At 41.4% G+C, this 27049-nt stretch overlaps 1 protein-coding gene across 1 annotated transcript in view; it reads right to left on the minus strand.

Annotated features, from left to right (window-relative positions):
• Positions 1-752: 752 nt before the first annotated feature.
• Positions 753-27049, minus strand: part of gpc4 (glypican 4) — a 44225-nt gene continuing 17928 nt past the window's right edge. The window contains exons 2-9 of the mRNA XM_054792206.1: positions 18142-18300; positions 8954-9351; positions 8492-8657; positions 6134-6264; positions 5910-6056; positions 5704-5828; positions 3349-3521; positions 753-3253 (exon numbers count right to left, since the gene is read on the minus strand). Coding sequence (XP_054648181.1) covers positions 3045-3253; positions 3349-3521; positions 5704-5828; positions 5910-6056; positions 6134-6264; positions 8492-8657; positions 8954-9351; positions 18142-18300 — 1508 coding nt within the window. The 3' untranslated portion in view covers positions 753-3044. The remainder of the gene's footprint in view (positions 3254-3348; positions 3522-5703; positions 5829-5909; positions 6057-6133; positions 6265-8491; positions 8658-8953; positions 9352-18141; positions 18301-27049) is intronic.

Genomic DNA, 27049 nt, shown 5'->3' on the forward strand with positions numbered 1-27049 from the left:
CAGGGTGTACCTCGCCTGTCGCCCGAATTCAGCTGGGATAGGCTCCAGCATGCCCCCGCGACCCTAAAGAGGAGAAGCGGTATAAAAAACGGATGGATGGTTGATCTGATCTGGTTTCTGAACCAACCTCCACTAGGAGGCTGGGCGTCCAGGAGACAGAAGGGCGACTCATAATAAAACTATGTGTGTGAGATTCATTAAAAAAAACAAAACAGGGCGTCTTTGTTCCAAGTGAAAGGTCTTATTGCTGTAGATAAGTACATACATGTTGTAGTATTCATCCAGAACAGGGTGGAAATATTCCATTCTGAACAGCAGTGACAATACTGGTCCTGTACATACCTGGTATCAGATCAGTACTAAAATCGGCAGTACTGTATCATCTAACACTAACAGTCTTCTGTGGACAGATAGGAAAGATGCAGTCACACCTAAGCGATAATACTTTTATAACATTGTATGTAGCACTATTTAATATTATGCACTACTGTATTACGATTGCGTCCATTCATCAATCTTCTATGCCGCTTATCCTCAGTAGCGTTGCGGGTATGCTGGAGCCTATCCTTGCTGACTTCGGGGGAGAGGCTGGGTACACCCTGGACTGGTTGCCTGTCAATCGCAGGGCTATTATAATATTATAATGTTTTACCTGGAGTAAATCCAGCATCTTCCACCTGCTTTCCCATGAGCTGAACGCTCATCTGTGAACGCCAAGGTGAATGTGACCAGTGCAAAGAGCGCAACACAAATCAAGACATTCACAAACAGTTAAATATTGGCAGTCTTTATTTTAACAAGACTAAGAAATGTTTAATATACATTTTCTCTTACAATTTAACATCTATCTCATCTTGTTTTTCCATAACATTTTGGAGATACTCTGACAAGTAAAAATCTGGTGTACAGTTACGGCCTCTTTTAGAGACATCTAAAACGCCTGCTCTTTATTTACACTTCTCGTCTTCTTTTCAGTCGTTCCGGCACTCTCTCGTCAGAGAATGAGTCCATTCTGTTTGATGGAAAGCTTTGAACCGACTGTCCGACTGGACGTGGGGTTCAAACACACCACATTTGCAGCGGGACCGACTCCCGCTTGTCGGAAAATGCTGCTGTAGCCCGCAAGCACAGACATTCGCCATTATTTCCCCAAAAAGGTTGACCATGAAAGTTGTTTTGGGAGGGGAGGGTTCTTAACTCAACGCCACTCTTCCACATGTCAAGGTGACACACACAAACATTGTTGTTGATGAAGAAATGCCAAATCAAGCGTCTTTATCTGAAATCAAGGCAGTTTGCATAGGGGTTCCTTCAAAGTGACATATTTAACATGATGTTTTCACTGATTCATGACTGGACCGCTCACTTATTTTGGAGAGATTTTGTTCTGAGCTTACAATCAACATGTCAAATGCAGAGCCGAACAAAATGGTGGCAAAAAAAAAAGAAGTGGTTTACAGTATTTTCTGCCAGCCAAGGTGAAAGCACGCAAATTAAAAAATACAAAGTAAAAACCTTGAAAATGCATATTTAACCCCCCCCCCGGATATAACAAAATCAAATACTTTGTGACCTTGAAGTGGCGATGAATACTGTAAGTTATAGATAGTCTTTAGCCGGTTTTAAAGAATGACAACATAGAAAGACATAAGTTACTGTACAAAGGCTACAACGTTAGAGATGAAATCACCAAAAAGAGTCTTGTGTTGTGCTTTTTAGCTGGTAACAAATGTCAGCACATAACGTAATTCAATAAAATCTACATTCGTTTCACCTTAAGATGTTGCCAATTCTGTACCAAGATTGAAAAAAAACCCCAACAACTCAAACAAAAAGGAATCAGTCAAAATACATGGTATTCATTCTGGTAGCACAACCACGAGTTGAAATGGTGAGACTGTGCGGATACATCTAGGTAGGTTCATGTCCAATTATATTGAAAAAGGCCATTTAAGAGGTACAAGTGTGCATCCAAGGAGCCACCTACAACTTGCATTTCAAATCCAATGTAGTACCAATGTAGTATCTTCATATGAAAAAACAAAATACAAAATACAACCATGTCTTAAAAATTTGATCAAAGCACTCTTTTGGTTCTCTTGTCTAGTTGACTGCGAAACTAATTTGTCATCTTATACAAAGTCATATCTTCAGGCCTGAACTGAGCTTACAGTACACACAAAGGGGGCGTTTGGGACTTGCCAGCTTTGCCTTCTTCTTCTTCTTCGGAGGTAACACCAGGAGGGGGGGGTCGCCTCTCCTCCTCAGGCCCCATCCCTGCTCACCAGGGAGCAAAAGTCCCACATATCACATCTCTATCACACACTTCCAGCTCCGTATCACTAGATTGCACTGACGATGAGAGAATGCATGAGGTATGAACTGCCGAAGGAGAAAAGCAGAAGCTCACAGCCGACAAAGACTGTGCAGGTTTGCTCTTCTGTTTCTCCTCAAGAAACTATGTAAGATTTCTCTGTGTTTAGATGATGAGAAGATGCCCGGTCTTTCCAAAGAAAATGGAGTACCGTTTCAAAAACAGTGACGGCCCTCCATTTTCCAAATTTCGTACTGGCGGACGTCGGTTCATGCAGAGTTTCACAGTTTGCTAAATGACTCTTTTGAATGACCGCTCCTCATAACTGCTCAACATCTTTGTGAGGACATCAGTGATGAGGAAGATATGTCCCGTCGTAGGTGTCACGTGTTGAAGAAAGCACACTTGAGTATTCAATTACCAAAAGAAGACAATTACATACTTTTTCTTATTGCTGCAGCAAGAAGCATAGGGTCGCTCAAACTGAGCCACTGTGAGTAAAAGTTGGCTTTCTTGGGGGAAAAAAAACTCCGATTGCTGGACACTGTTGACCTTAAAACATGCAAATAATTAAAAGTGAAGTTATTGTATTATTAAGAAGAGTCTTCCTCAACCCCCCATCCCCGATAGCAGGCTGTCTAAGGTCCTGACGGCAGTCTTTTTAAAGTCTTTCTGACAGTTTCTCTCCATCATTCCCAGTCATTCTCTTCTTCTCACCGCACAAATCCTTTTATCTCAAGTGGGCAAAAAGCAGGGCCAGCCCGCAGAGCGCCAGTGCCATGCTTCCCTGCAAGGCCACACCAGCCGATTCAGTGTGCACCAGGTTAACTCGGGGATCCACCGGGTTGGTTGGAGTGGAGAAGTAGATGTCCTGATCTGTGTCACAGGACGGAGAATCGCAGCCACTGCCGCTCTCCTCTCCTCCGCTGGCTTCCTCGTCTGAATATGCCAAAAAAAAAAACACACACACACAAAGTGAGGTATTTTCGAGTAGAACTTATTGTCATAAAGAAATGAAAGGCAAGCATCCTCACCGTTATCGATGGAGATGTCATTGCCGCTGCAAGCGGCTTTGATCCAACTTGTCATTTCCTTCAGAACTGCAATCTGACTCCGTATCACAATATCGGGCTTTGTAATGTCCACATCCACATCAGGGTTGGACACCTGATTGGCCAGTCCGTTTCCAATCACCACTGACTCATACCTTTGTGTAAACAAATCACCGACATGAGCATTTGGTTTACAGTCTAATACAGTTGATTCCCGCATTTCGCGAGTAATTTATGTGCCCATAAAAATGTCTATTTTCGACACTTCCCCCAAACCTCCTGCTCGCTTCACAGTGACGTTCCCCGCTGATTTCGAATCAACATGTGACGGTTGTAAATATTAGGTCCAGGACCCTCCCCTTCTCTCTTCCATTGCCATTGTTCACTCGCAGCAAAATCCAGGTTTAAGCTGTAAATATGCTTCACACACTTATTAAAGGCATTTAAAGCACAGTGGGTTCTTGATTTTCGAAACCTCAATGTACGAAAACCGGGGCAGTTTTTCCCACAGGACAGAACGTAAATCCAAATAATCCGTTCCGGGCACCCAAAAATTTGAAGAGAAAATATACTGAATCAACAAGAATTGTAGTTTTACATGCAGAAATCAATGTGAAGTAATTCTAAATGATGAATGGATAGAACTTATTGTTGATGCAGACTTCCTGTACGTCCAGGCGAGCTTCAAATCAGTGGTGTTTCTCACCTTCTTTATCGAAGTGCAAACGTTCTTTGGCCCAATGGCGGGTTATTTAGCGGTCCGCTCAATAAAAAAAATGCGAGGACAGTGAATTAGCAACGCGTACGGTTCTTCTAGTTCTTCCAAGTAAACTCTTTAATTCAGCAACTACCTAGAGACGCCCCCCAGATTTAGTTAAAAAAAAAAAAAAACATTCTAAAATAGCAACGTCATTGTCAAAGTATGGGGATATGGCACCATCTTATGAAATGAAAACACAAGACAAATCCAATGATAATATTTACTACAGCATTTAAACATAATTGCTACCAATAACGTGTAAGTTTGCATTATTCTGATCCAAATCTTTAATTTAAAACTGCTGCCAATGACTGTTACCGTGGGTTGACTTCTAAAAAACACATAATATGCATAAAAATGTAATTAGCCGGTCTTTTGAACGGCTCTTGTGCCATGTGCATGAGTGTGTTTAGAGGTATGCCGAGTTTCCAGGAAACACGGGTGTTGGAAAAGGACAAACTACCTAACGCACTCGCCCTCTATTATGAGGAGCTGGGAGATAATGGGGGGGGGGGTCACAGACAGAAAAGCAAGCCCAAAAAGCAACGACATGTTCAAAAACGAACACCATGAACACCAAAAACGAACACTCATTATTGAGACGTCCTCCTCCCAGTAAGCCTGCCTCTCACTCCGTGTAACACCCCCAGTGTGCAAGACAACCACAGGGATAAAAGTAAGGAATTGTGCTCTTTTTTTTATTTTTTATTACTGTTTCATTTAATTTTTGTGTTTAGTGTTTTATTACTGCACTTTATGTCCTTTATGCATTCCGTGTACAGCAGTGGTCTCCAACCCCTGGGCCAGGCTGCGGGTCATTTTGTACTCGGCCGCACAGAAAGAAAAAATCATTTTCATTATTTAAAAAAAAAAATTCCCACATAATTTGTAGTCTTAATGATGTTTTATTTTGAAAAGTGGCTGGATTCTCTCTGTTACATCCGTCTCACTTGACGCATGTCCATTGTGCGTGTGCTAACTTTATCTCATGCCGCACAGATAGACTACTGCTGTATTTTTACCATTTTTCTTTCACCTCATATTTGGTGTCAAATGCTGATACTATGTGGGAATGCATAAAGGTAAGTTTTGATGACTTATTGAGTGCTAATGTGCACATTTGTCTCAAGTTAATTCATGCTAGCGCACTGCCTTTTACCACACACGTCAAACAATGATGTAATAATCTCTCTGGAAAAACTCCAGGCTTGAACTGGTGGATGGTGGGTCGGCATTCATTTTGTGCTTTTAATTTGATGTTATTCATGTCTTAGTTTTACACAATACATCATAAATAATATACATTAAATTAGATCGTAATTGATAGAAGTGCTTGATGAAAACACATTAACAGTGAAGCATAAAGGCATAAACGTAAAAAATGATGTGTTTTTTTGTTTTGTTTTGTTTTGTTAGGGAGTAGTACATGCATGCTCTACGTTTTGCCTGTATTGTCACATATTTAGAAATACAGTAATTACTAACGTGGTGAAATAAGATGTCTATTTTTTTAAACCAAAAATACTCAAATTTGCGGGGATCCATTGTATAGCAAATCTAGATATTAAATCAATTACCTGCTCTTTGCTGTGCCATTCCAGCAATCATCACCAGGTGCAATTCTCTCATCCACGCACACAGTGTCTGGCAACGTGGACCAGAATTTTTTGACATGTTTCAGCTTCTTCTTTACATCACTCATCTGTTGGAAGAAATACACAACTAAAGGTTCAGCATCCACTAAAAGATACACAGGGTTCTACTGGGTTGTTTTAGCACTTGCCAGTCTATCTAAGCTTGTTCCAGCAGCGGTGGTGGGTCTTGCATCAGGACCGTAGGGGCGGAAACGGCCAGTAAAGCTCGTTTCCTTGACGGAACGTTTGGAGCGGAATGCCATGCTCGGTTTAGGCTGGCCACAGCCATGGAAAACCTGCAAGCAAGCGTAAAAAGTAAGCACGAGCAAACCTACATATTTCTGCGTATTAAAGAGACGGAACTGATACTGACTTTCTGTGAAACTTGCATACTGTTCTCTTGCATGGTCATGATGGCATCAGAAATCTTCACGTCAATGGGATCCACGACGGACTCGAAATTAAAGGGACCATCAAGCCTCTCAGCCAGGCTAAGCATGGCATCTGAGGATTTGAAACAAAAAAGAATTAATAATTAGCAGCAATAATTGATGTCTTGGTGTTACAATTAGCGTCCAGTAGGTGGAAGCAAAGTATAAATTCCTGATACCTCCACATGGAAGAAGCAAACATATTTTGTCTTGATTTTAGCAACACAAACAGCACAGGAGAAAATATCTGGCACTCATATTAGGGAAAGTGCTAAATATAAGATTTGGCTACATGAAATTACACAATGTATTGGTCATTATAATGTTGAATGAATAGTTATAATGCACATATTACATTCATAATGATGTCATGTAATGACGTACTGATGCAATGTAATACTTAATTATATGTATTTATGACTTTTCTCTCCTGTACGTTGCCCTTTTTCCCCACAGAGGGTGACATACAAAAAAAAAATGAAAGAACCACTTTGATATCAACACATGTAGACGTGCTAATAAGTTATATATTTTTCAAGAAATAACTATCTCAGTTTTGTGAATTAGCGTATTATTAGTATGAACTCCGGTCTTTCTCTCTTCTCATTTTTGCTCTTTTTTTTTTTTTAATTTGCAAATATTGACTTTGTTCTTAAATAATCTTCGTAAATGTTATTTTTATATTATGGCTTTATTCCCCATAATAATTTTACTTTAATCTCATAATAACCTAATTTTCCAAAAATGACAACTTTCCTTAATTTGTTTGTCAACTGGTTTTTCCAATTTCTGTTGTTGTTTTTTTTCCAAATATTTAAACATTATTCTTGTAAAGTTTCTTCTCATAATTATGACTTTATTCCCATAATATTTTTACTGTATTCCCGCAACATAACTTTTTCCGCAACCTAATTTTCCGAAAATGGACAGTTTCCACTGCTCACATGCAGACTTCTTTAGGACCACATGCCAGAAGAAAATACGTCGGACAGCAGATGGTGCTGTCGCCCTGCCTTCACTGGCAGGAAGGCAGCGCCAACATCTGCATAAATCAGCTGACAAGACACCACAGGGAACATCACGTGACCGCTCTGAAGAAGGCTGCAAGTGAGCAGTAGAAACTGTCAAGTATGGAAAACTAACAACAACAAAAAAAGAACCGTTTAGAATGTTCTAATATTTGATTGGATTCAGCTACAGAACCTTCCCTCCTCTCTTCAATTCAGTTCAGTCACGACACAATCCGGGTTTAAGCGTTAAATGTCTCTCACGCACTTATGAAACACCTTTTAAAGTATAAAATGTATAGGTACTCACCACTGGCGAACGATAACATAAGGTGATCAATGAACAGATGCAATCGGAGTCACAGTGTAGAAGTTATATATGTTTCACTTTTGCATCTCACAGAAACTATGGTGCATTCAAGGACTACCCAACAGAGTGTGAAATCTCAACACTTGATAAAAAAAATCATTATCAGTGCAGCATAAAGACATAAACTTGTAGAAATTGTGGGCTTTTCAACAGTGGTAACATGTATGCTGTACAGTTTACCTGTATTATAATGTATTTATAAATTATAACTGACTTAGGGTCAATGAGGTGTTGCGGAAAAACGACCCATTTTCGGAGAAAAAAAATATTATTTTTTTTTTTTTAATTTTTTTTTTAACCAAAAACCTGTGAATTTGCAGGGCCGTGACTGCTGAATCGTGAATATGCGGGGATCCACTGTAGATATTTTCAAGGGAGAACACTAGAAATGAAGCTTGGATATACTTGAGAGTAGTCAGTGTGCAGCTGATATTGAAAGTGTCACTTCTGTAGTAATGTCCCTTGAAAGTAATTGCATTGTTTAGTTTTATTCAGCATGACTTCTTTTTAACTGTGAAAATGTTTCTTTTATGTTTTTCATGTGAAGGCTTTAACTTTTAGTCTTTTCCTTACAGGGCTAGAGGTGTACTTTGTTGTGACTAAGTAAAGCCTATTTTGAACATTTTATTTTGTGTGCCATGATGTTAAGATGCTTTTTTCCCGTTTTTTTTTTGTTTTATTTTGTTATTAATTACTTATTAGTCAACAAATTTCCCTATTAGATTTACACAGAGAAAAAACACAGCAATTTATAGTGACGCTCTTTCTCCCGCTAATTTGTCACAATAAACACCTTAAAAAAAACAGTATCGCAATTTGTGGGGGAAAAAAAACCTGCGAAATCAGGAATTTCAGGCTGCAACAGTTAAAAAAAAAAAAAGGCCTGCGAAATCCTGGAGAGACTGGTTGTTATCGCCACTTACCAAGAAAGTTGTTCCATTCTGTGTCCAAGTCGGCCTGGTTGGCCAAACAGCCCCGCAAGACATTTAGACAGTAATTCTGGCAGGGTTTCAAGGCCACTTGGCCCGAGCAGTAGGGACAGTACAACATCTTCATGGCCGCTCGCACACAGCTGGGAGACGCGCTGACCTGCAGGGCAGTTACAAGACAAACACTGACTCTGATACTTTACATACTTTGACTCTGACCATTTAGTTCACAAGCCATTATTTAGCAAAACAGTATAATCTAATCATCAATTAATCACTCAGTACAGTGGAAAAACATGTCACAGCAGAGGAAACAAAGTGGTTTATGTTTTCAGAGTGTAATGGAGTCAAAGCCACAGAAGATATGCGGTCAGAAAACACAAGACTGCATTCTTAGCGAAACGTTTATCACTAACTTGTGGATGAAAAAGGACAAAAGTGCCCCTTCTTACTTACCATTGAGACTTTATTCACCACCTCCGGCATAAGGTTGAGGCCACGCACAAAGGTGCGGGCAGCAACAAATGCACGTGTCAACTGGATGCGGATCTTGCGGGGAAGGTCGCCGAAGGGCTGCAGCTGCTCTGTGTGACGGCTGACGCACTCCATGTAGGCATCGCTGAATTCATACTGCACGTTGACCAAACGGAACATCCTCTCCAGGAGGTCGGCCCAAAAGTCAGACAGCATGGATTCCAGGTTGACGGCCGAGCTGCCGGACGCGTAGTACCGCGTCAGGCCCTGAAAGAAGTTCTTGAACAGGTCGGCGTTCTGCACGTACATCATGCCGTACGTTCGTACAAACATGTTGTGCAGTGAGAGCTCTGCGTTCTTCAGAAGCTCTCGGAAAAACTCTGTGGAAGAAAAAAAAAAGAGGGGGTGTCATAAATATTGCTCAGAACTCAGTATGGGCACAACTGACTAATCGTTTGGGTCATGGTTACGACTTCTCTCTCGTGTGAAACTGGTTGTTACGGTCTTTGAGCAACTGAGGTAAAATGGGGTGCATTACTTGGCTGCAACCAGTAGAGGAACTGTTGAGTCATTCTCAACTACTGTATTTGGTGTACTCAATACCACACCGGCATTTAAACAGGAGTTCAAAACATTCACACAGATACTCAGAGCCTATTAAAAGTGCAAAATTGATCATTTATCTTTGTTTCTGTACACCAACAAGGATGTGAAGTGAAAATGCCCCGACTTTCCCCCCCCTAAAAACATTTGCATTATTTGATAGATTCTTAAAAGGTGCTTTTAAGGAGAGACAGCAATTGTGTTGAGCGCAGGACATTAATGCCAAACAACAAGAGTCATCTGGCAGACCCTAAAAAGTAATCCTGACCAAAAAAAATATGGAAAAAAGTAAACAAAAATAACGGTAACCACGTTGAATCCAAATGAGAGTACATTGGCACTGTTACACAGGTGTGAAATAAAATAATTAAATGAAATACTCATGCATAATGTTTAATCACATTCATTACCAGAAAAAACAAATGCATCTTGATCCGGCTCTAGCAGATAAACACAGGTGGTCCTCGGTTTACGAAGGCGCTGCCATAAATGCATTAAAACTCAGTTTTCATCCATGAACACAAGACTCGCTCGAGAACTAGTTTTGTATTGTTCCGCCTCATGCGACATGAATGCAGTGTGTGCAAGCGCAGCTACACTGGGGGAGGACAACATTACTAACTTTGTACAATTCATTATGTCTCCCAAGTGGCAGTGCGCCAAAGAAAAGGAAAACCATCACCGTGGAAGTGAAAATGACCATCATAAAAACCCCACAGAGAAGTGACACCCCCGCAAACAGTGGTCGCTCTTGGTCCTGACCGCTCAACTGTCACGACCATCATTAAAAAAGTTAATGCTCGAGGGGTCATGGAGTCGGTTACACGGAGATCTGGGAGAAGATGAGTAGTTTGTCCTTCCAGACTAGCTAGGGACAATATTTTAAGAAGGTAGAAAGCCCTGCAAGACAACCACAACCTTATATGTCCTTCATGTGTTCTGGCTACAGTGTGAGTGACATTTAGGTATAAGTTCCCACTTACACTAAAACTCGACTTACATCTCAGTCTAGGAACAGAACTCGAGAACCACCTGTACTGCAATAGCACTTTTGTCAAATCAGACACGTTCCTTGGATAAGAAAAATGCTGTTGTGATAATACTGTATTAACATATGAAACCAAAAGATTAAATCTTCTGAATATAAACAACTATGATTTATGTAACCTGGGCGGTTATATAACCGGGGGTTAAAATTAGGAAATGAGCCAGACCACCTCTGTCTGAGTCTGTGTATGAGTGGCACCGCTCCTCGTCTCTGCAGACCATTCAGTGGAGATGTCTCCCAACATCTAGCCGCTTCAAACTGACCATCATCAATGGCATTTTTCTGTTGTCACATTCCATTCGCGTTCCTTTCTTCTGGCTTCTCTTGGACTGTCCTTCAGATGCATTTTCAATAGGATTACTGAATAATGAGAACCCTCTCCCCTCCCATATATGGACCTGTACGCCTCCACCCATCCCTACACTGCTTTCACTTCATCAGTTCCTTCAGAGACCTCTCTTCAGTCGACGGGGAACAATGACCTACTTCATCCTGAGGAATGTCCATCACTCCCCTCCCCATCCCACCTTCCAATAATCCAGCCCCCTTTGACCCCCAACTCTCTTAATCTGAACAAAATGAGAATTCCGCAGAGTCACTGAAAAATGCTTCACCTTCAGTCGTGCATGCAAGCGAGCGGACGCCGGGCCCCCTTTCACTTGTCTCCCCCTGGCTGCCCCGTGCACACAAAACTTCTGTCCCACTGCAGTTTCTCCGGGTGCCCTCTGCCTGCCTTTGAAATGTAAAGTTCCCATGCTCTCACAGTAGGAGACACTAAATGTTCCCTGCCACCAGCATGCACGCGCACATGCACACACAAACAGCCCCCTCGTAATGCTGTCACTTCCACTCCAGACTGACACACTAAAAAGAAAAAGGGTGTGGGGGGGCAGCATGGGGTGGGTTAAGTTGAGGGCTTTTTTAACTCCAAATCTCCACTATGTTGCCAGGGATACCGGAAACACTGCAGCCCCCAAGTCACTCACACTCTCACACATACACACACACACACACACACAGCAGAGGACACAAAGCTATGTTCCACTCTCCACTGACAAGAGACTAAAAGAAAAAGTTCCACAACAGTGGAATGTTGTAGTAGCAACAAGTTTAAAGACAGTGAAAGAAAGGAGATGATCTTGGATTGTCATTAAAAGCTAATTAACTGTGGTGTGGGTGCTGCAAAATGACTGAACGGTTACACGGTGGGTGTAAAATGGAGATCAACAAATCATGGCGGAACCCTACATTATGAGCAATGATCTTAATCCATCACAGGAACAGGGCAGCGGAACTCCTCCCACTTCCTCATCCTTGCACCCCCACCCGTGTTCCTTTAAACTCTGCTCCTCCCAATCCCAACCCAAGAAGTAATTGCACCCCTATTTGTGCCAATTAGTCCTTGCTCCGCACTCTTTTCTCATGGGATGTGATTCCGTCCCTCCTGCTGCTGGATCTCAGGCAATGGGTGTCCTGTGTAAGAAGCCGTAATCCACATTCTTAAATCCCACACATAGACCTGCTCTGCTGGACAGGGTCAGACCAATAAGACAGACAAACACAGACTGAGGCTGAGGCCGTGGCAAACATTGACCGAGGAGAACTATTTCTGGCTTCTAATTGGCCATGACTTCTAGCGGGCCTAATCACATACAACACTTCCTGGGTTTGTTAGTGTGTAAAGGCATGTAGCCGTGTCTGTTTTCATTGATATTTGCAGCTGTGTTTATGCACATGTGACATCACTGTTCCTGTCATCTTCTCTAACAACTAATACAAGAATATGCACTTTGTGTGCCAGTTGCACTGACTAGAAGCACAGCTCCTGGGTGTCTTGGCATATAAAGAGTAAATAATAGGACAGCAACCTGAACATGTCACTTTAAGCGATGAGAGGTGTCAAATGAAAGCACAGCGGGCCTTTGTAAAGAGATCTCACATCTAACAGTACGGATAGAACAGCCAGCTTCCTGTAGTGATGCGGAGGGGTGGGGGGGGATACGCTACAGGTAAATGAAAAGCAGGCTAGAATTTCAAAATCACATCAGGGCTGCTGCCTTGAGGATGACTCCAAACAATATTTTGCTGAAGTACGCTGCGGTATTCAACAGTAATATACTGTACTGATTAGCTCATGTATTGAACTCTTTACTGCTGCAAAACATTTGCACAACAGCAGTTATTCTCCTGTGAATGTGGAGGACTAATGGAAAAAGTTGATATGACTCAATTCTTAGTTAATACATTTTTCACCATTGACCCTTGTTAGTGTTTCCCATGCATTCATTTATTTGTGGCGACTCGCCTCGGATAAATTTGGACCGCTACAGATTAGGGATGCTCCGATCAGGGTTTTATACTGCTAATTCCGATACCATCATCCATGGCTGAGATCGGCCGATACAGATTTTCTATTTATTTATGGTACGTCGTATTTTGGCCGGGACCACCAGTACAATTGCAAGGGCCCCAGGCAAATGATTAAAAAATAAACCTTTGGGCGGATAGTTTTGGGGGGTTTTTGCCTTTATTTTTGTGAAACGATTTTTTGTACTATTTGACACAAACCTGAATTTAATTTGATATGAATAAATGGGAAATAAATTGCTCAATAATGTATTCTTTAGTTCAATATAACAAAATTAACAGAATAAAATAATACATATGAATATCTTTATTAAATAGAAATCTGTCCTGCTTAAGTTCAGTGTCCAGGTTGCATGGGTCTCCAAATTTCATCACTATTAGAGCCTTCAACTATTTGTGTTTCATTTCTGACTGGCAACATTTAAACGGTACACCACTTTATTAACCAAGCAACTCTCCACTCAAACAGTGTCGCCATCATCTTGATGCTATTTTGTGTTCATTTGTCCTTATATAAAAAGGCATACAGCCTGAATTGAACCGTTATAATAAAAACATACTAAGAGTTGAAGCAAATATTCTTTGACCCTTTGTGAGCTACTCAAAAATCACCTGGCGAGCAAGGAGACACCTGTCAGAGTATCATCACCATAAGGTTTTTGTTACAACTGTTTAGAGTAGATGGCAATATTACTCTGCTTTTCAATACACATCAAACGCAATATGTCTGTCAGAGAATAAGAAAATGTAGCAGGAGGGAATTCAGTGTTGCTTGCTTAACGATTTAACAAGTCAAAACAGGGACTAGCAACAAAGCTAGCAACTTTTTCTTATCGTGTTGGGCACTTTGAGACACTAGCATAAAGGAACATAGCGGGTCCTGCTGTCTAGGTCACGTTAACATGAGCACGGATAGAAGGCGTACATCTTCCACTGCATGAAATGAAACCTACTGTAAAACACCCGTAAGGCAATAACTTCATGTCCTGTTGTTAAAAAATAAGGTTTAAAAACGTGAGATAATGTCATCATAGCCAATTATGCAAATCAGACAATGACCTTTTTCTGGGCCGCTGGACGTTTTGTGACTGGTTAGTATTCATTTGGGAGAAAATTGTCAAAGAATGGTAGAGCATAAAGATGCCTAATAACATTAACATAATGTCAGTGAAAAAATAAGGTCATGACAAATTTCAAAAAGGAGAAAGTACAAATCATTTTAATTTATTTCTGCTGAGGTTATCCTCCATGAGAACCACGGTACAGTGGCACCATCGTGGCCGCCTTTGAGTCATCATAGTGCGTGAATCCCCCCGGCAGGTGCAGGTATGTGTCAATGCCATCGCTGCACAAATTCCAATAACCAATAATAATCCCCCCCCCCTTTTTTGTTTTCATTCAACATAACAAGCTTTGCAATCTTGGCGCTGTATTTATGATGTTTACTGAATAAACCAAATCCAACAATGGCTTACATTTGATTTTAGTATAAATTGTGCTTGTTGTTACTCACTGCTTGTTGTAAACTGCGGAGTGTGCATACCCGGCTCCACCCAACTAGAGTGACGGGTTTAGCAAAAGCAGAGAATGGTGGCTTCTCTGCGTTTTTTATGTTGTTTCCTGACCTTTTTTGCCCTTATGATGGACTATCATAGTAATAGCATTTTCCGAAATACATATTTTAACGATTAGTAGTAGTTGTGAAGCATAACAGATGTCATGAGATTAGGACATGACCACAGCAAGCATCAAGGGAAATGTAGTTTGTATAAGCCACAGGGTTCAAAGTTTGAGGAAAAAAAGTAGCGGCTTCTACACCGGAATTTACGGTATACACGTATCTTTGGAAGAGATGGGGATGATAGATGTGTGGAGGAACATGCACCCCCTAGAAAGAGACCACACACATTACTCAGCAGCACACAAAGTGCATTCAAAAAATGATTTTTTTCCATGAACATAGAGCATAACTATAGGGTGAGGGAGTGTCACATGGGGGGTGCAGATGTGTATGATCACAATCCAGTTTATTTATCTATACATTTAAACAACAGAAAAAGGCAAACGATATATAGGCTCAACAAAGAATCAAAAGTAATGGCAGCCCGACAGATAAAATTGTTACACAGATCGACAGGACAAGGATGCTGCCCATCTATTCGCGCTCTTTATTGAGCTGCTCGCACAAGCTGTCAAACAAAATCGTGAGATTAGGGGAGTGGAGGTGAATGGTCATTTCGTAACGATCCAGACAAATCATTACCGCCACTGATGAAACTATTGGAGTCGTTTGAAAACTTATCGAGGTATAAAATAAATGTCACAAAGACGCAGATATTGAGAATCAATCACAGCCGTTCAAATGTTGTACAAGAATTATTCAACTTCATTTGGGAACGTGAGAAAATTTAATACTTGGGTGCTACAGTTAAAAAGGAGTATCTAAACGACAGCAGGATAAATCAGGATACATCAATAGACGGTCCACACTAACACTGGATTTTTTTTTCAAGAATTCAAATAATTAGGATGAACGTCCTACCACGGCGTCTGTACCTGTTCTAGTCCCTACAAACAGGAGGTCCTGGATGCGCAATTTGTGATCTGGAATAGGACAATATCAAGGTTTATATGGGGTGGCAGGAGGCCTAGAATAAGAACTCCCAGATCTGGATGGATATTACCATGCATCTCAATTGAGATATCTAGTATGCTGGTGTGAACCAAAGTACATTGCAAAGTGGAAAGAGTTGTTCACACTGGATTTGTGGATTTGGATTTGACAGGAAAAGAACATAAGAAGCAAGAAAATGCCAAACTATTAAGGTGGCTAGCATACAATAATATTTTCAAACCATGATAAAGGATTCAAACGGTGGATAACCAAGGGAATCACAGTGTGGTGTCTATTGCTGAAGGAGGGGCAGCTGAATTGTTTCCAAAGAGAAATACAACCTTGATAGCATTGAATTTTATAGGTATTTACAACTCAGGGACTATTATATGAAGGAGATGAAGATGGACCCCTCCCGGGAAGTGAATGGTGTGATTAGAATCATAATGAAAGCATATAAAGAAGCCGGAACCAGAATTATATCTAACTATATAAAACACTGATATCTGATATCTAGGCACTCAACTAACTATATCAAAGAAAAATGGAAAACAGAATTTAAAATCAAAATCACAGAAGAAGAATGGCTAAACATGTTGAAAATGCATGATACATCCACCAGTTCGCAGACATGGGAGTTCTCCTGAAAAAATACACGTTTCTTTTTCACGTCAAAGGTCAAGAGCAAACAATTACATAAAACAATGCCATGTTGGAGGGGGTGTGGAACCGTGGATGCAGATCACTCACATAGCTTTTGGAAATGTGATAAGATAATGCTACTTTGGAAAATGTTGAATGGTGTGCTAATGGAAATATTTGGATATAAGATCCTTATGACTTGCACAATTACTATATACTTGGGAAACCTACGTGAAGAGAATGTACTTGTGAAGGATAGATATTTGGTAAACATTCTTTTGGCAGTGAGCAAAAAAGCCATAAGAAGGAAATGGGGAAAGGAGGACGCCCCTACACAGGATCAGTGGACTGCGATAGTGGAGGAAATCTACATCATGGAAAGGCTGACCCATCACCTACAGCTGAAAATGAAAAATAAAAACGGAACGGATATGCTGCTGAGAAAAGAACTCCCATGTTGGCACTTTTAGTTTTCTTAGTGTTGTTGTGTTACATAAAAAATGTTCAATAAAATTTAAGTGACAAAAAAAAAGATGAAATGCTGCTTAGTTGTCACTGTCCATTTCATAGAAGATCCCTCCACATGTTCAAGAATCCAGTCTATCTCCTTGGTCACAACAGTTGAACAGCTTTTGAGGTATGAGGTCAATGTTGGTCGTCATTTCTTCACTTTCTGACCATTTAATATCTCATTTCCCTTAACTTTCGTGTTTTTGATGCAGTCTGCCTTACTCCTGGAAGACATAATGAAGGGGAAAAAGTTCAACATAAAGAAAAAAGTGGCGTTGCCCTTCCTCGGTAGTCTCTCCGCCGTGCACATGTAGCTAGGTGTCTTTCTCTTTGTACTGTTAACAGGTTATGGGACTGCATCGAAACCATAAAATGTCGTAACCTGAGGACCGCCTGTATATAATATCAAAAACTCTGAAAGTACATCACAAACAACATCGACTGACATAAGACAGCAGCTTGGACTTGAGAAGGAACGAGGACAAAGAGCACAAACGGTCAGGGAAGAGCGACATACAGAAATTGATGCACAGAGAAAGAAGAGTTCTGGCAATGCCAGGAAAAGCATCAGTTGGGGACAAAGGCCAGCGAAAGGAGAAAGAGAGGGGCGGGGCGTAGTGAGCTGCCACTGCATTCCGACACGTCACATTCCTGTTCACATCTGGCTGCAATACACACGCACTCTGTTACTGACAATCCTTCCCTCTCTTTCACAGACACACAAGATGTAGAGAGGTCTGTGACCCACCTATACACAGGCGCGCACATATGACATACATAGCACACACAAAGCCGCTAACCCTAAATCACAACATGACCGGTTTGTCAAAACCCATCCATGCGTAACATTTCAAATTCTACACATCCTAAATGGACTGCTCGTCCTTCAATCTCATCAGGCCTCAGTCCATCAGAACCACAGCAGTCACTCAGTTGGTTAGTAGTCAAAAATCGACACCACTTCCTCTGTGATTCAGCGGTGTTGCATGTTCCCATGTGCTTCCGCCCTCCTCAAGTGAAATCTGACCCACTATTTGCAGGCATACACACATGCTCACACACAGAGGAAATGGAGGCACGAAGAAGACTGCATTGGGAGATGTGTGTGGTCCGTCTGCGAGAATGTGTGTTTCTCTAGAGAAGGAGAGCCGGTAGAGGGGGCCGCTGAGGGAGGGAACTTAGATGTTGAGAGACAGGTGGACACGCCAGTGGACGCAGACTGACTGTCTCCGCTCATGGCAATACACTGGCAGGTGGGAGCGTCTGTCAAAAAAATCAAGCGGTGTGCGCCACTCCTGCTAATATGGGGACACTTTGTGGCAAATGTGGCCTGAAAGGTGGCTGCTGTTTTTGTGTGTGGTCATTTGCATAAGTGTGTTTGCTTACTGTCAAACTGCTCGTGCCTCTGCCGGAAGGTGGACTGTAGTTTGGTGCTAAGCTTGGAGACAAGAGCTTTGATCTCATAGTGACTCTGCTGGCTCAGCTTCTCCTCCATCTCCACCGTGCAGCAGGAGAAACCCTGAGGACAGACTTTCAGGGACGCTCCTGGAAGAGATGATATAAGGAAACGTGTGAAAACGACATCATGCATCACGCTACTGTTAAATCTACTCACTTATCTTAAACCCCGAAAGTAGTACGAAGCAAGATTCTCACACACTGCGGGGTCAAAAAAATGCCCTATTTATCAACTGCATGTCAAAGCAACAGGTGGCAGTGAAGCCCCTACAGAGACAAAACATTTTAGCCATTGAGACATTTTAGAAAAGGCAAACAGTGGCAAATAAGCGTCTCATTGAGACCTGCCTCTGTTCAGGACATCCATTCCACAGTTTGCAGCCAGCTAGCAGGCGAGCGTGTGCAGCACGGTGGCTAACCAGCACGCCATGTGTCAAAAATAGGGCTGTCAAATGATAAAATTTGTAAGTCATAAAGGAGCGACAGACTCTGTGTAACTCTGCGGGGAGCTACACTGTGCCATCGTCTGTCATAACAGAGAGCCGTGGCTTGCCATGATGCGTATGCATTAATTACGCAAAAAAAATTTAACAGAATTAATGAAATAAATTAGTTACTGCTGTTAACGCACTATTTTTGACAGCCCTAGTCAAAAATAGACATTTTTACTTGTAGATTTTGGCTGTTCGCTGGTGGTCCGAGACCGTAACCCCAAACATGAAGGGGAAAAAAATTCATATTTTCATCAAGTAAAACATTTGAACACCAAAAAATTAAAAATACTTTGCAATAATCCCCTCAATTAGGAATTAAATGCAACAGTTGACTCATCTTTCCCTTGATTGACAGCTCATTGCTGCTTTGAAGAGGAGAGGATTAACTGTGTAAAGGTAACCGATTCCAGCCACTTGAGGCAGATTAATCTTAAATTGACACTTCACTTTGACCCACAATTCACCAAGGGACCCATTTTAATTAGAAAGAAATTCCATGGTGGTGCAAGGTTTAGCATCAAGGAAGGAAGCAAGCCTTATTACTATTTTTAAGGTGATGCAGAGCAGGGGTGTCTGGGGAGGAACTGTCAGTGTCAATGAATCCAGTCTAGTGGGACCTTTGCCAATCATTCACTTCATAAAATATACATGTTTCTTTGACACATCAAAAACTGCAGAGTTTCCACTACATGTAAATGATCGTGGTGCAGCGCCACAACAAAATATAAACCGCCATACCTTAAAAATTACTTTTTTTAAAAGTTGAGAATGGTGTTAAGTGATATATTGTATGAATGGATTTATATACTAAACAGATTCATAGATGGCTTATTATTTATGCACATATTGGCCACTTTCAATGCGCTTTATTTTGATAAACATGCACCGGAATTGCCTATCTGCCCTGTTGGCACTTCCGCATGGATGACCAGTTAAAAGTAGGTGAAGAGTCTTGTTTCTTTGTTTCTTATTATCGAGAATCAAAAAAGAAGTCCGTAAAATGTGTCATCAATTGACGACAGCTTGTCACAGGCTAAACCTATCTAAGCCAGCTTGTGTGATCGCTCACGTTTCAGTCTCATCTGACTTTGTGGCATCTTTGTTTACAAATTCTGTCTGGCTCCCACTGCCTCTCTGGCGGCAGCTCGCTTGCTTTTATGCCACGGGCGAGCTACAAAGTGGCAATCACATTCATGGGATACACGCTAACTTACTTTTTAAAAGTGTCACTTAACAATCTTGCTCTCTTGTTTTCCTTATAATACTTATGGCTTGTCTTCAAAGCACTAAATGTGTTTCGAAGTTGTTCAACCAACACATAGTGTGTCCAGCTTTACGACAGTGACGCTATGAAAGGGGTCTCCAACAGGTAGCTCGTCAAAGAATATTTGGTTCACCTCGGCCTGTCACGATAACCAAATTTTGCTGGTAGATAACTGTCCTACAAATGATCGTCACCAATCTATGTTATTTACATTAATTTTATGGCACAATAATGACAGTACATCGTATCAAAAGCAATAAACTTAAATTTCTGAAGAGTATTTAACATTGTAATTGGAATGTCAAGAGCTTTTAAATTAATTAAACAAACAACATAATAAAAACAAAAGACAAAAAAATTCAATTGAAATAAAAATGGACTGTCTCTGTTAAGAAAAAAACACTCCAATAAAAGCCACACACACACACACACACACACACACGCACGCAGTTATGTAGTGTATTGTTAAACTAATGTAGGGGTCATACAGTATTTGAGCTGGACCACATATCTGTGGTGGCAGAGTAAAATGCAATGTTTCTGATGTCTTTCAACACGTCTCTCACTCGGTTATACAGTTCAAGAATTGCTGTTTGTGACATGTTGTGCATGTACGTTCTCCCAGGCAATTCGTACTGCCTGTCAAACATTTTTAACATTTCCCGAACTGTTGGATTTCTTTTGCAATGTAGCGAGCAACACCGACTGACTGTCGGGATTCACGTTCCTTTCCACCTCCATTTTAGGTGTGCATACAAGTTGGTCGTATTCCACTGCTTTCTCCTCATTACTTTCGCACAAATGCGACATCTCAGTTTGTCGGTGTTCATTCTCTTTGAAACTGAAATATTCCCACACTGGGTATGTGACATTCGCCTTAGAAACCATCGCTTTTGTGCCGTCATTCATGTGCTCGCCAAGATAGCCACACTTCCACGTACAGGGACAAAGAGGGAACGAGACGACAGGAGGGTTCACTATCTCCGTTCGTTCCACTGTAGCAACAATGTGCACAGATAGCTGCAGAGTGAACCCTCTTGTCATCCAGCCTGAAAGAGAGGTGAGGAATACAAACATGAATGCATGCACAGGTCAATATATCGAGGCCGATAAAAATGATCGGCGTTGTTTATTTTCTTAATCGTTCGATTAATCAATTTATCGATTATCATGACGGGCCTAGCTTCACCTCTTAGTATTTTTACAAGTGTTCTATTCAAACATGACACTTGTATTTAATGACAAATGAGCACACTGAGTGAAGATGTGCTTTGTAAATAAAGTGCAATTTAAAAAGCAGTCACATAAAACACAAATAGCTCGCCTCTCCTCATCACAATAGCTTAGCCCGCCCTCCCATGCAGCCCTCCACCACAGCTTCAAAAAAATACATGGAGCCGACAAACTGACTGGTCTTGGCTGGTTCTTTAGCAATAGTGAGGAACGGAAAACCATTCACAGACAGCGAACTTGCCAAAACATTCATGCTTGATGTGGCGAATGAACTTTTTGACGGCTTTTCTTTTGCCTCTGTGAGCAAGAACTGTTCACGATCGCACTATCATGACAGTGGAGGAAACAAGTGAAGAGCATAATTGCAGGAGTATACTTTTCCCTCACTTTCAATGAGTTGACAGACGTAAACCATGCAGCACCAGAAGTATTTTATTTATTGATTAGATTCAGTATAACTACATAATTAAAAAGAATAAATGCAGAGATTTACTATATTTTAAAATGGTTGATCTTGCCGAAAAATGTATGCATTTATTTGTGTTCAGTGTTAAAAAAATATCATATGGCTCTCACGGAAATACATTTTTTAAAATGTGGCTGTCATGGCTCTCCTAGCCCCCCCGGTCTAGCTATTATATAAGCATTTTGAAATGATAATAAATATGATAAAACAATAAATGAGTACTAGTACAAAATAGCAAAGTAGAGTCACAAGTGACTCTGAGTCACAGTTACGCGTCCAAGCGAAAGATGCACCCTGGCGCCATCAACTGGACTCTGTCTGGGATCAAGTCCATATAAGCCTCAAGTGACTTCTCTCAGTCCTTTCCCCAAAGTCATCTCTCTCTGGCCCTAGTCCACCCCAGCAGATCCCCTCCTGTACACACATTCAAATACACAGGCAGTGTTGGCAGCCCCAACTTAAACATATTCACACATCTCATCACTGCTCAACACATGGCTCTTTGTACCGGATTGACTGGAGGCAGTGGGAGCACAGGGTACACACACACTCTGAACTTTTAGGTCTAACAACCATCCAGGCCCTCCACCCTCCTGCAGGGGCCACACGGCACAGCAGTACAATCAAAAGGGCTATATCCACATGGAAAATAGCCCTACTTACCAAAGTACACAAATAAAAGTGAGATGGTCGATATTTCACAGGAATGTCCATACAAATGCCGTATTGTTAGCTTGAACACTCTCTGAGGCCTCAAGATTCTTAGCTCATGCATACTTCAGAAGTCAATTTCTTGGCTTCCTGGTAGAAAATACTCCAGACTGTGAGGCACAAGCGAGTGATGGAAGTCAGCATCATGCTCAACTTTGTTTTTCAGTGTTTTCAGGCCAATCATTTCTCTTCAATTACTGACATGAGTCCTTGTGTGTTCCTTTTTGTCCCTTTCAGCGGCCGCTCAACTCTCCAGCTTCCCAAGTCCTCAAAGATGTAACAAGACATAGAGACAGAACATTGTTCGAGTGTCACTCTGAAGGGGAAAACTGCCATTTATGGCGGTCAAAACAAAGAAACAGCACCTTGTAAACAAACATGTGACTGTGTGTCGTGGCATTCATCAGCACTCCACTACTTCTCTGGCTTTCCTTTGTGGGGAGAGCACCATCCCCTTTAAATGGCTCATAAAATAAGTCACTTCCCTTTGACATTGTCCTGCTTCTCAAACACTGTTCTCAGAGGAAGGATGGTGGGGGAGGTGAAAACGCCTCACAGACAAAAACCAGATTAGACACCTCGCCGCCCCCTCTGCCTGCCATCATGTGCCCCTGAACCAGACAGACATAAGGGTGCAGCCCCCCACCCCACCCACGGCCTGCATACCCTCTGCCTCGACTACCACCACCACCCTGCAGGCTTAACCAGCAAGGTCAGGGGTTAACAGCCACTCCTCTGAGAAAGGTCCTGTCCTCTGACCAGCCCCTTGTCCACCAGCCTGCACATCCACCACACACAGTAACCCACTTCCCAAACCTCTAATCATCCAATAATAACGCCACCACCATACGTTCCCCCAGACATTCTGGCAATTATGAGCCGTAGAAGTCGCAAACACATGCAAAAAGTATAAATAGAAACGCCTAGTGGCCAATGCAGTCCAAACGCATGTCCCTCACAGATTATTTCTGTACTCTCCTGAACTCAAGACATTGCGACAACTATTAGCAGAGCCGTAAAGGAGGCCCTGGTGTAAGAGCATGTTGATTGTGTGCTTGCTTTTATTGGTGATTGGAGCCTCATGGTCTGATGCAAGCTTCAGGACGGCCACACAGTCAACATTTGTCAATGATTACATAAAAAGCTAACTTTGTATATAGATTATGTGTATATTAATCTAGACCGCAAGGAATGCTTCTAATGTGAAACTGTGGAGACAATTCAATTTTAAACGTGATATCCGACTGCAAAATGACTGGTATGCGCAATATGGGACCAAATTTAGTCAAGTAGGTGACATGACACATGAGCACAATGCTGACTATCAATTAACATAAAACCCTCCTTGCTCTGACATGCAAAAGGCTGTGCCGACAGTCAAGTGAGCGTTACTCACCGAGACTGTTGTAAATACTGTATGCACGCCCTGCAGCCCTAACATTCCCCTCTTGCTCCAAATCTCAGCTTATGGTGTAATTATCCCCGGATATTGGAGAGTTACTTTCTGTTCTGTTCCATATCCTGTCATGCACAATCACATGAGCCAAACCTGTTGGCTTCTGAAGAGTCCGCAGTGGTGCTTTTCAGAAGGTGTGAAGGTTTAATTCATAAGCGTGTCGTCAGGCAGGCAGAGCTGACAGCCACGAGCCGAAACTTCACTTAAAGGAGATAAAAAGTCAACTGGCTCCACAAAATTATTTTCTTAGATTCTTTCCTGTTACAGAATGTTAACAAATCATCCAGTTCTGCCGGCGTATCCTTTTTACTTCTAGTGTGGTCTACATCTGCGGGTGTATATTTTTTCGACTTTAGTCATTTAAATGCTTTACAATTGGAATTCAGTCAGTGATTTATGGCTGGAGTCATTATTCTGCCCACAAAAAAACAACTTGAATTGAAAGCCACCATCTCAAAAGGCTTTACTTAGCAGCTTTTTAACGATTATTTCAGAAAAGCCATCATTTCATGTGTTTAGATGTGTCATTTGGAAATTAGATCCAAACATATAACTAAGAGGAAAATAATAAATACTTAGAAGACCCCATGATTGCGCAGGGTGCAGTATGGGAATCTCCGCTCAGTTTCACTGTGGTATTAGGAGAAGCACAAAATATGATTTCCACAGCATATTGCAAAGGATCCTTTCACTAGGTGAGATGACGGAGGGCTTTCGTCTGTACTTTACAACCTTGGGGAGTAGCCGCAGGAGGAGGGAAGGTTACAAACGCCCACGTATTCACATCAAGCAGCCACGCGGTCCAACCGCAGTCTCTTGCTTGAGGGCACCGTGCCAGTCATAGCTGAAGGAGGGTAATGTGTGTCTTGTTCACTTTCCCGCTCCAGATTTTCCTACTGGTCTTCAATGTAAAAGCTGTCCTAAAAAGAAATTTACATTTCACTTTATACATAAACTTTACTGTCCTCTACGATGAGGGTTGGACGTTACAAAAAACTGACGCAAAATGGAGTGCACTGCTTGGATGCAACCTGCAGAGGCGCTGTTGACACTCAGTTGTCATGTTTAAAAGCACTTGTCCTGGGTCTCTGCAGGTATAAAGTCACATTTAAGACTTTTCAAGACCAAAATGAATACAGTTACAGACCAATTTCACATCCGTGCTGGCAAAAAAGTACAAAATACATGAAGAAAAATTGGAGCAAAAATCGCTTTTGCCCTTTTGCTTTAAATAAAAGTAACGTTAAAACATTTTTAAGAGCTTTCAAAATCATATTTAAGACACTTTATTACATTTTAAACAAATTTTAAACATTTTAAGGCCTTAAATTGAAATGATTGGATTTTTAACTTTTTATGACTTTTTGACGAAAACTTATTTTATTCTACGATTGATTCAGATTCATTATGAGTTAACTATGGACAACATGTGATTAAATACTTTCATCCATTGACAGCCCTATTTTTTAAAAAATATATTTTAATATATATATATATATATATATGTCACAAGCAAGATGGAGCCCCCTGTGAGTGCTTTTAGATTGGGTGGGGGGCACGGGCCACAGCAGCAAAGGCTGCTTGTTGAATGGAGCGATATGTGCTTTCATGTTACAAGTTAGAGTCTTCAAAAGTGTTCATAAGACCAGAAAAAAATGCTAGATTTGTCGCTAGTTGCTTTTTGGAAAAACTGAAGCTGGAGGGGTCTGAATACCGGCTAAGTATAGCAACAATGTCACCAAGTTGGCAACACTGATCCCTCCTGCTACAGCTTCTTATTCTCAGGCAAACCAGGTGCTTATGAGGTGTGTTAAGAAGCAGGCTTATGATGTCATCTACTGTACAGAGTTGTAATGACAAGCTACAATCACAGACAGTTCCATGATATGTGTTTATGAGCAGGGGCAAACAGGTAGCGCCAAATCTATTTGTGGCGGGCCGCTAAAAATAAATGAATGCATGGGAAACACTGTCAAGTCAGCTCTGTTTGTTGGGCTACCTCCACAACAACCTCCACTATCGCACTACTCCTACAGGTATACATTAATCTGCTTAATACAACGTTGAACGTTCTGTTTCCATGCTAGAGGAAAGCTTGCCACATGCCCACCCCTGGTCCGTATAATTGAGAAAAAGAAAAAGTTAATTTTATCAAAATTCACAGTGCACACTACTGTAGACACGCCAACTCAAGAAGTGTGTAAAGCAAACAATTAAAATTGCATTTTAAAAGCCAATGTAAATGAAACACCAATGCACATGATGCATCAATCTGACAGATAAGATGCCCTTCACGTTGTGCTTGGGTGCATCAAGAGCAGAGGATGAATCACAGCAAAAGGGAGACAATGTTCAAAAGCATTATGCTGTAAGGGGACACCATTATTAGAGACAGAGCGGTTCATATGGAGATAATCAGGGCAGGGCAATACTTCCACCTACTTTGTCTCCACACGTCAGCCTCTTGCAAAAATAGTGTAATGACAAGTTTATAGCCGTACATCCAAACCAATAATGGGTTTCAGCCCTCATAAGGAGAGTCCAAAAGAGCAAGAATGCGCTGGAAAGGGACAGCTCAATCCGCCTGAAGTATTCTGACAAAATAACGGGTAGCAAAGCCAAAGCTTGTCCCTTCCTTTGCTTTCTGTTAACTGTTTCAACAATCACCAAGCATGAATGAATTTAGACACACAATGGTGGCTTCATATTTACAGTACATCTATTATGACATATTCATTACAAGTAGGGCTCGACCGATTTAATCGGCTGACCGACTTAATTATAGCCATTACATAATAATCGGAATTGGTTGAGAGTTGGCCTATTGACACTGATATTAATACTCATTTTTCACTAATAACATGCAGGTAACATGGTGTTTTTCTTAGAAATGTATCTGTGATTAATGAGCGGGCCGATTACAGTCATTAGAGCAGGGGTCACCAACGTGGTGCCCGCGGGCACCAGGTAACCCCCCACGACCACATGAGGCGCCCGCAGGCCTGCTTTTCATTCAGGTTTTCAGTTATTAATGTGAGAACACTAGAAAGAAATGTATTCTGAAACATAAAGTGTGAGTTGTGGATACCAGCATTTTGTGAATGTTTTGGTAAAACAAGCATATTTGATTTGTTGGGTTGAAATAAGGCATGAAAATCATTTCTACAAAAATGAGTAGCTCGTGGCCATTTTCATTTTCTAAAAGTAGCTGT

The sequence above is a fragment of the Dunckerocampus dactyliophorus genome, chromosome 11, assembly GCF_027744805.1.
Source record: "Dunckerocampus dactyliophorus isolate RoL2022-P2 chromosome 11, RoL_Ddac_1.1, whole genome shotgun sequence".
Lineage (NCBI taxonomy): Eukaryota > Metazoa > Chordata > Actinopteri > Syngnathiformes > Syngnathidae > Dunckerocampus > Dunckerocampus dactyliophorus.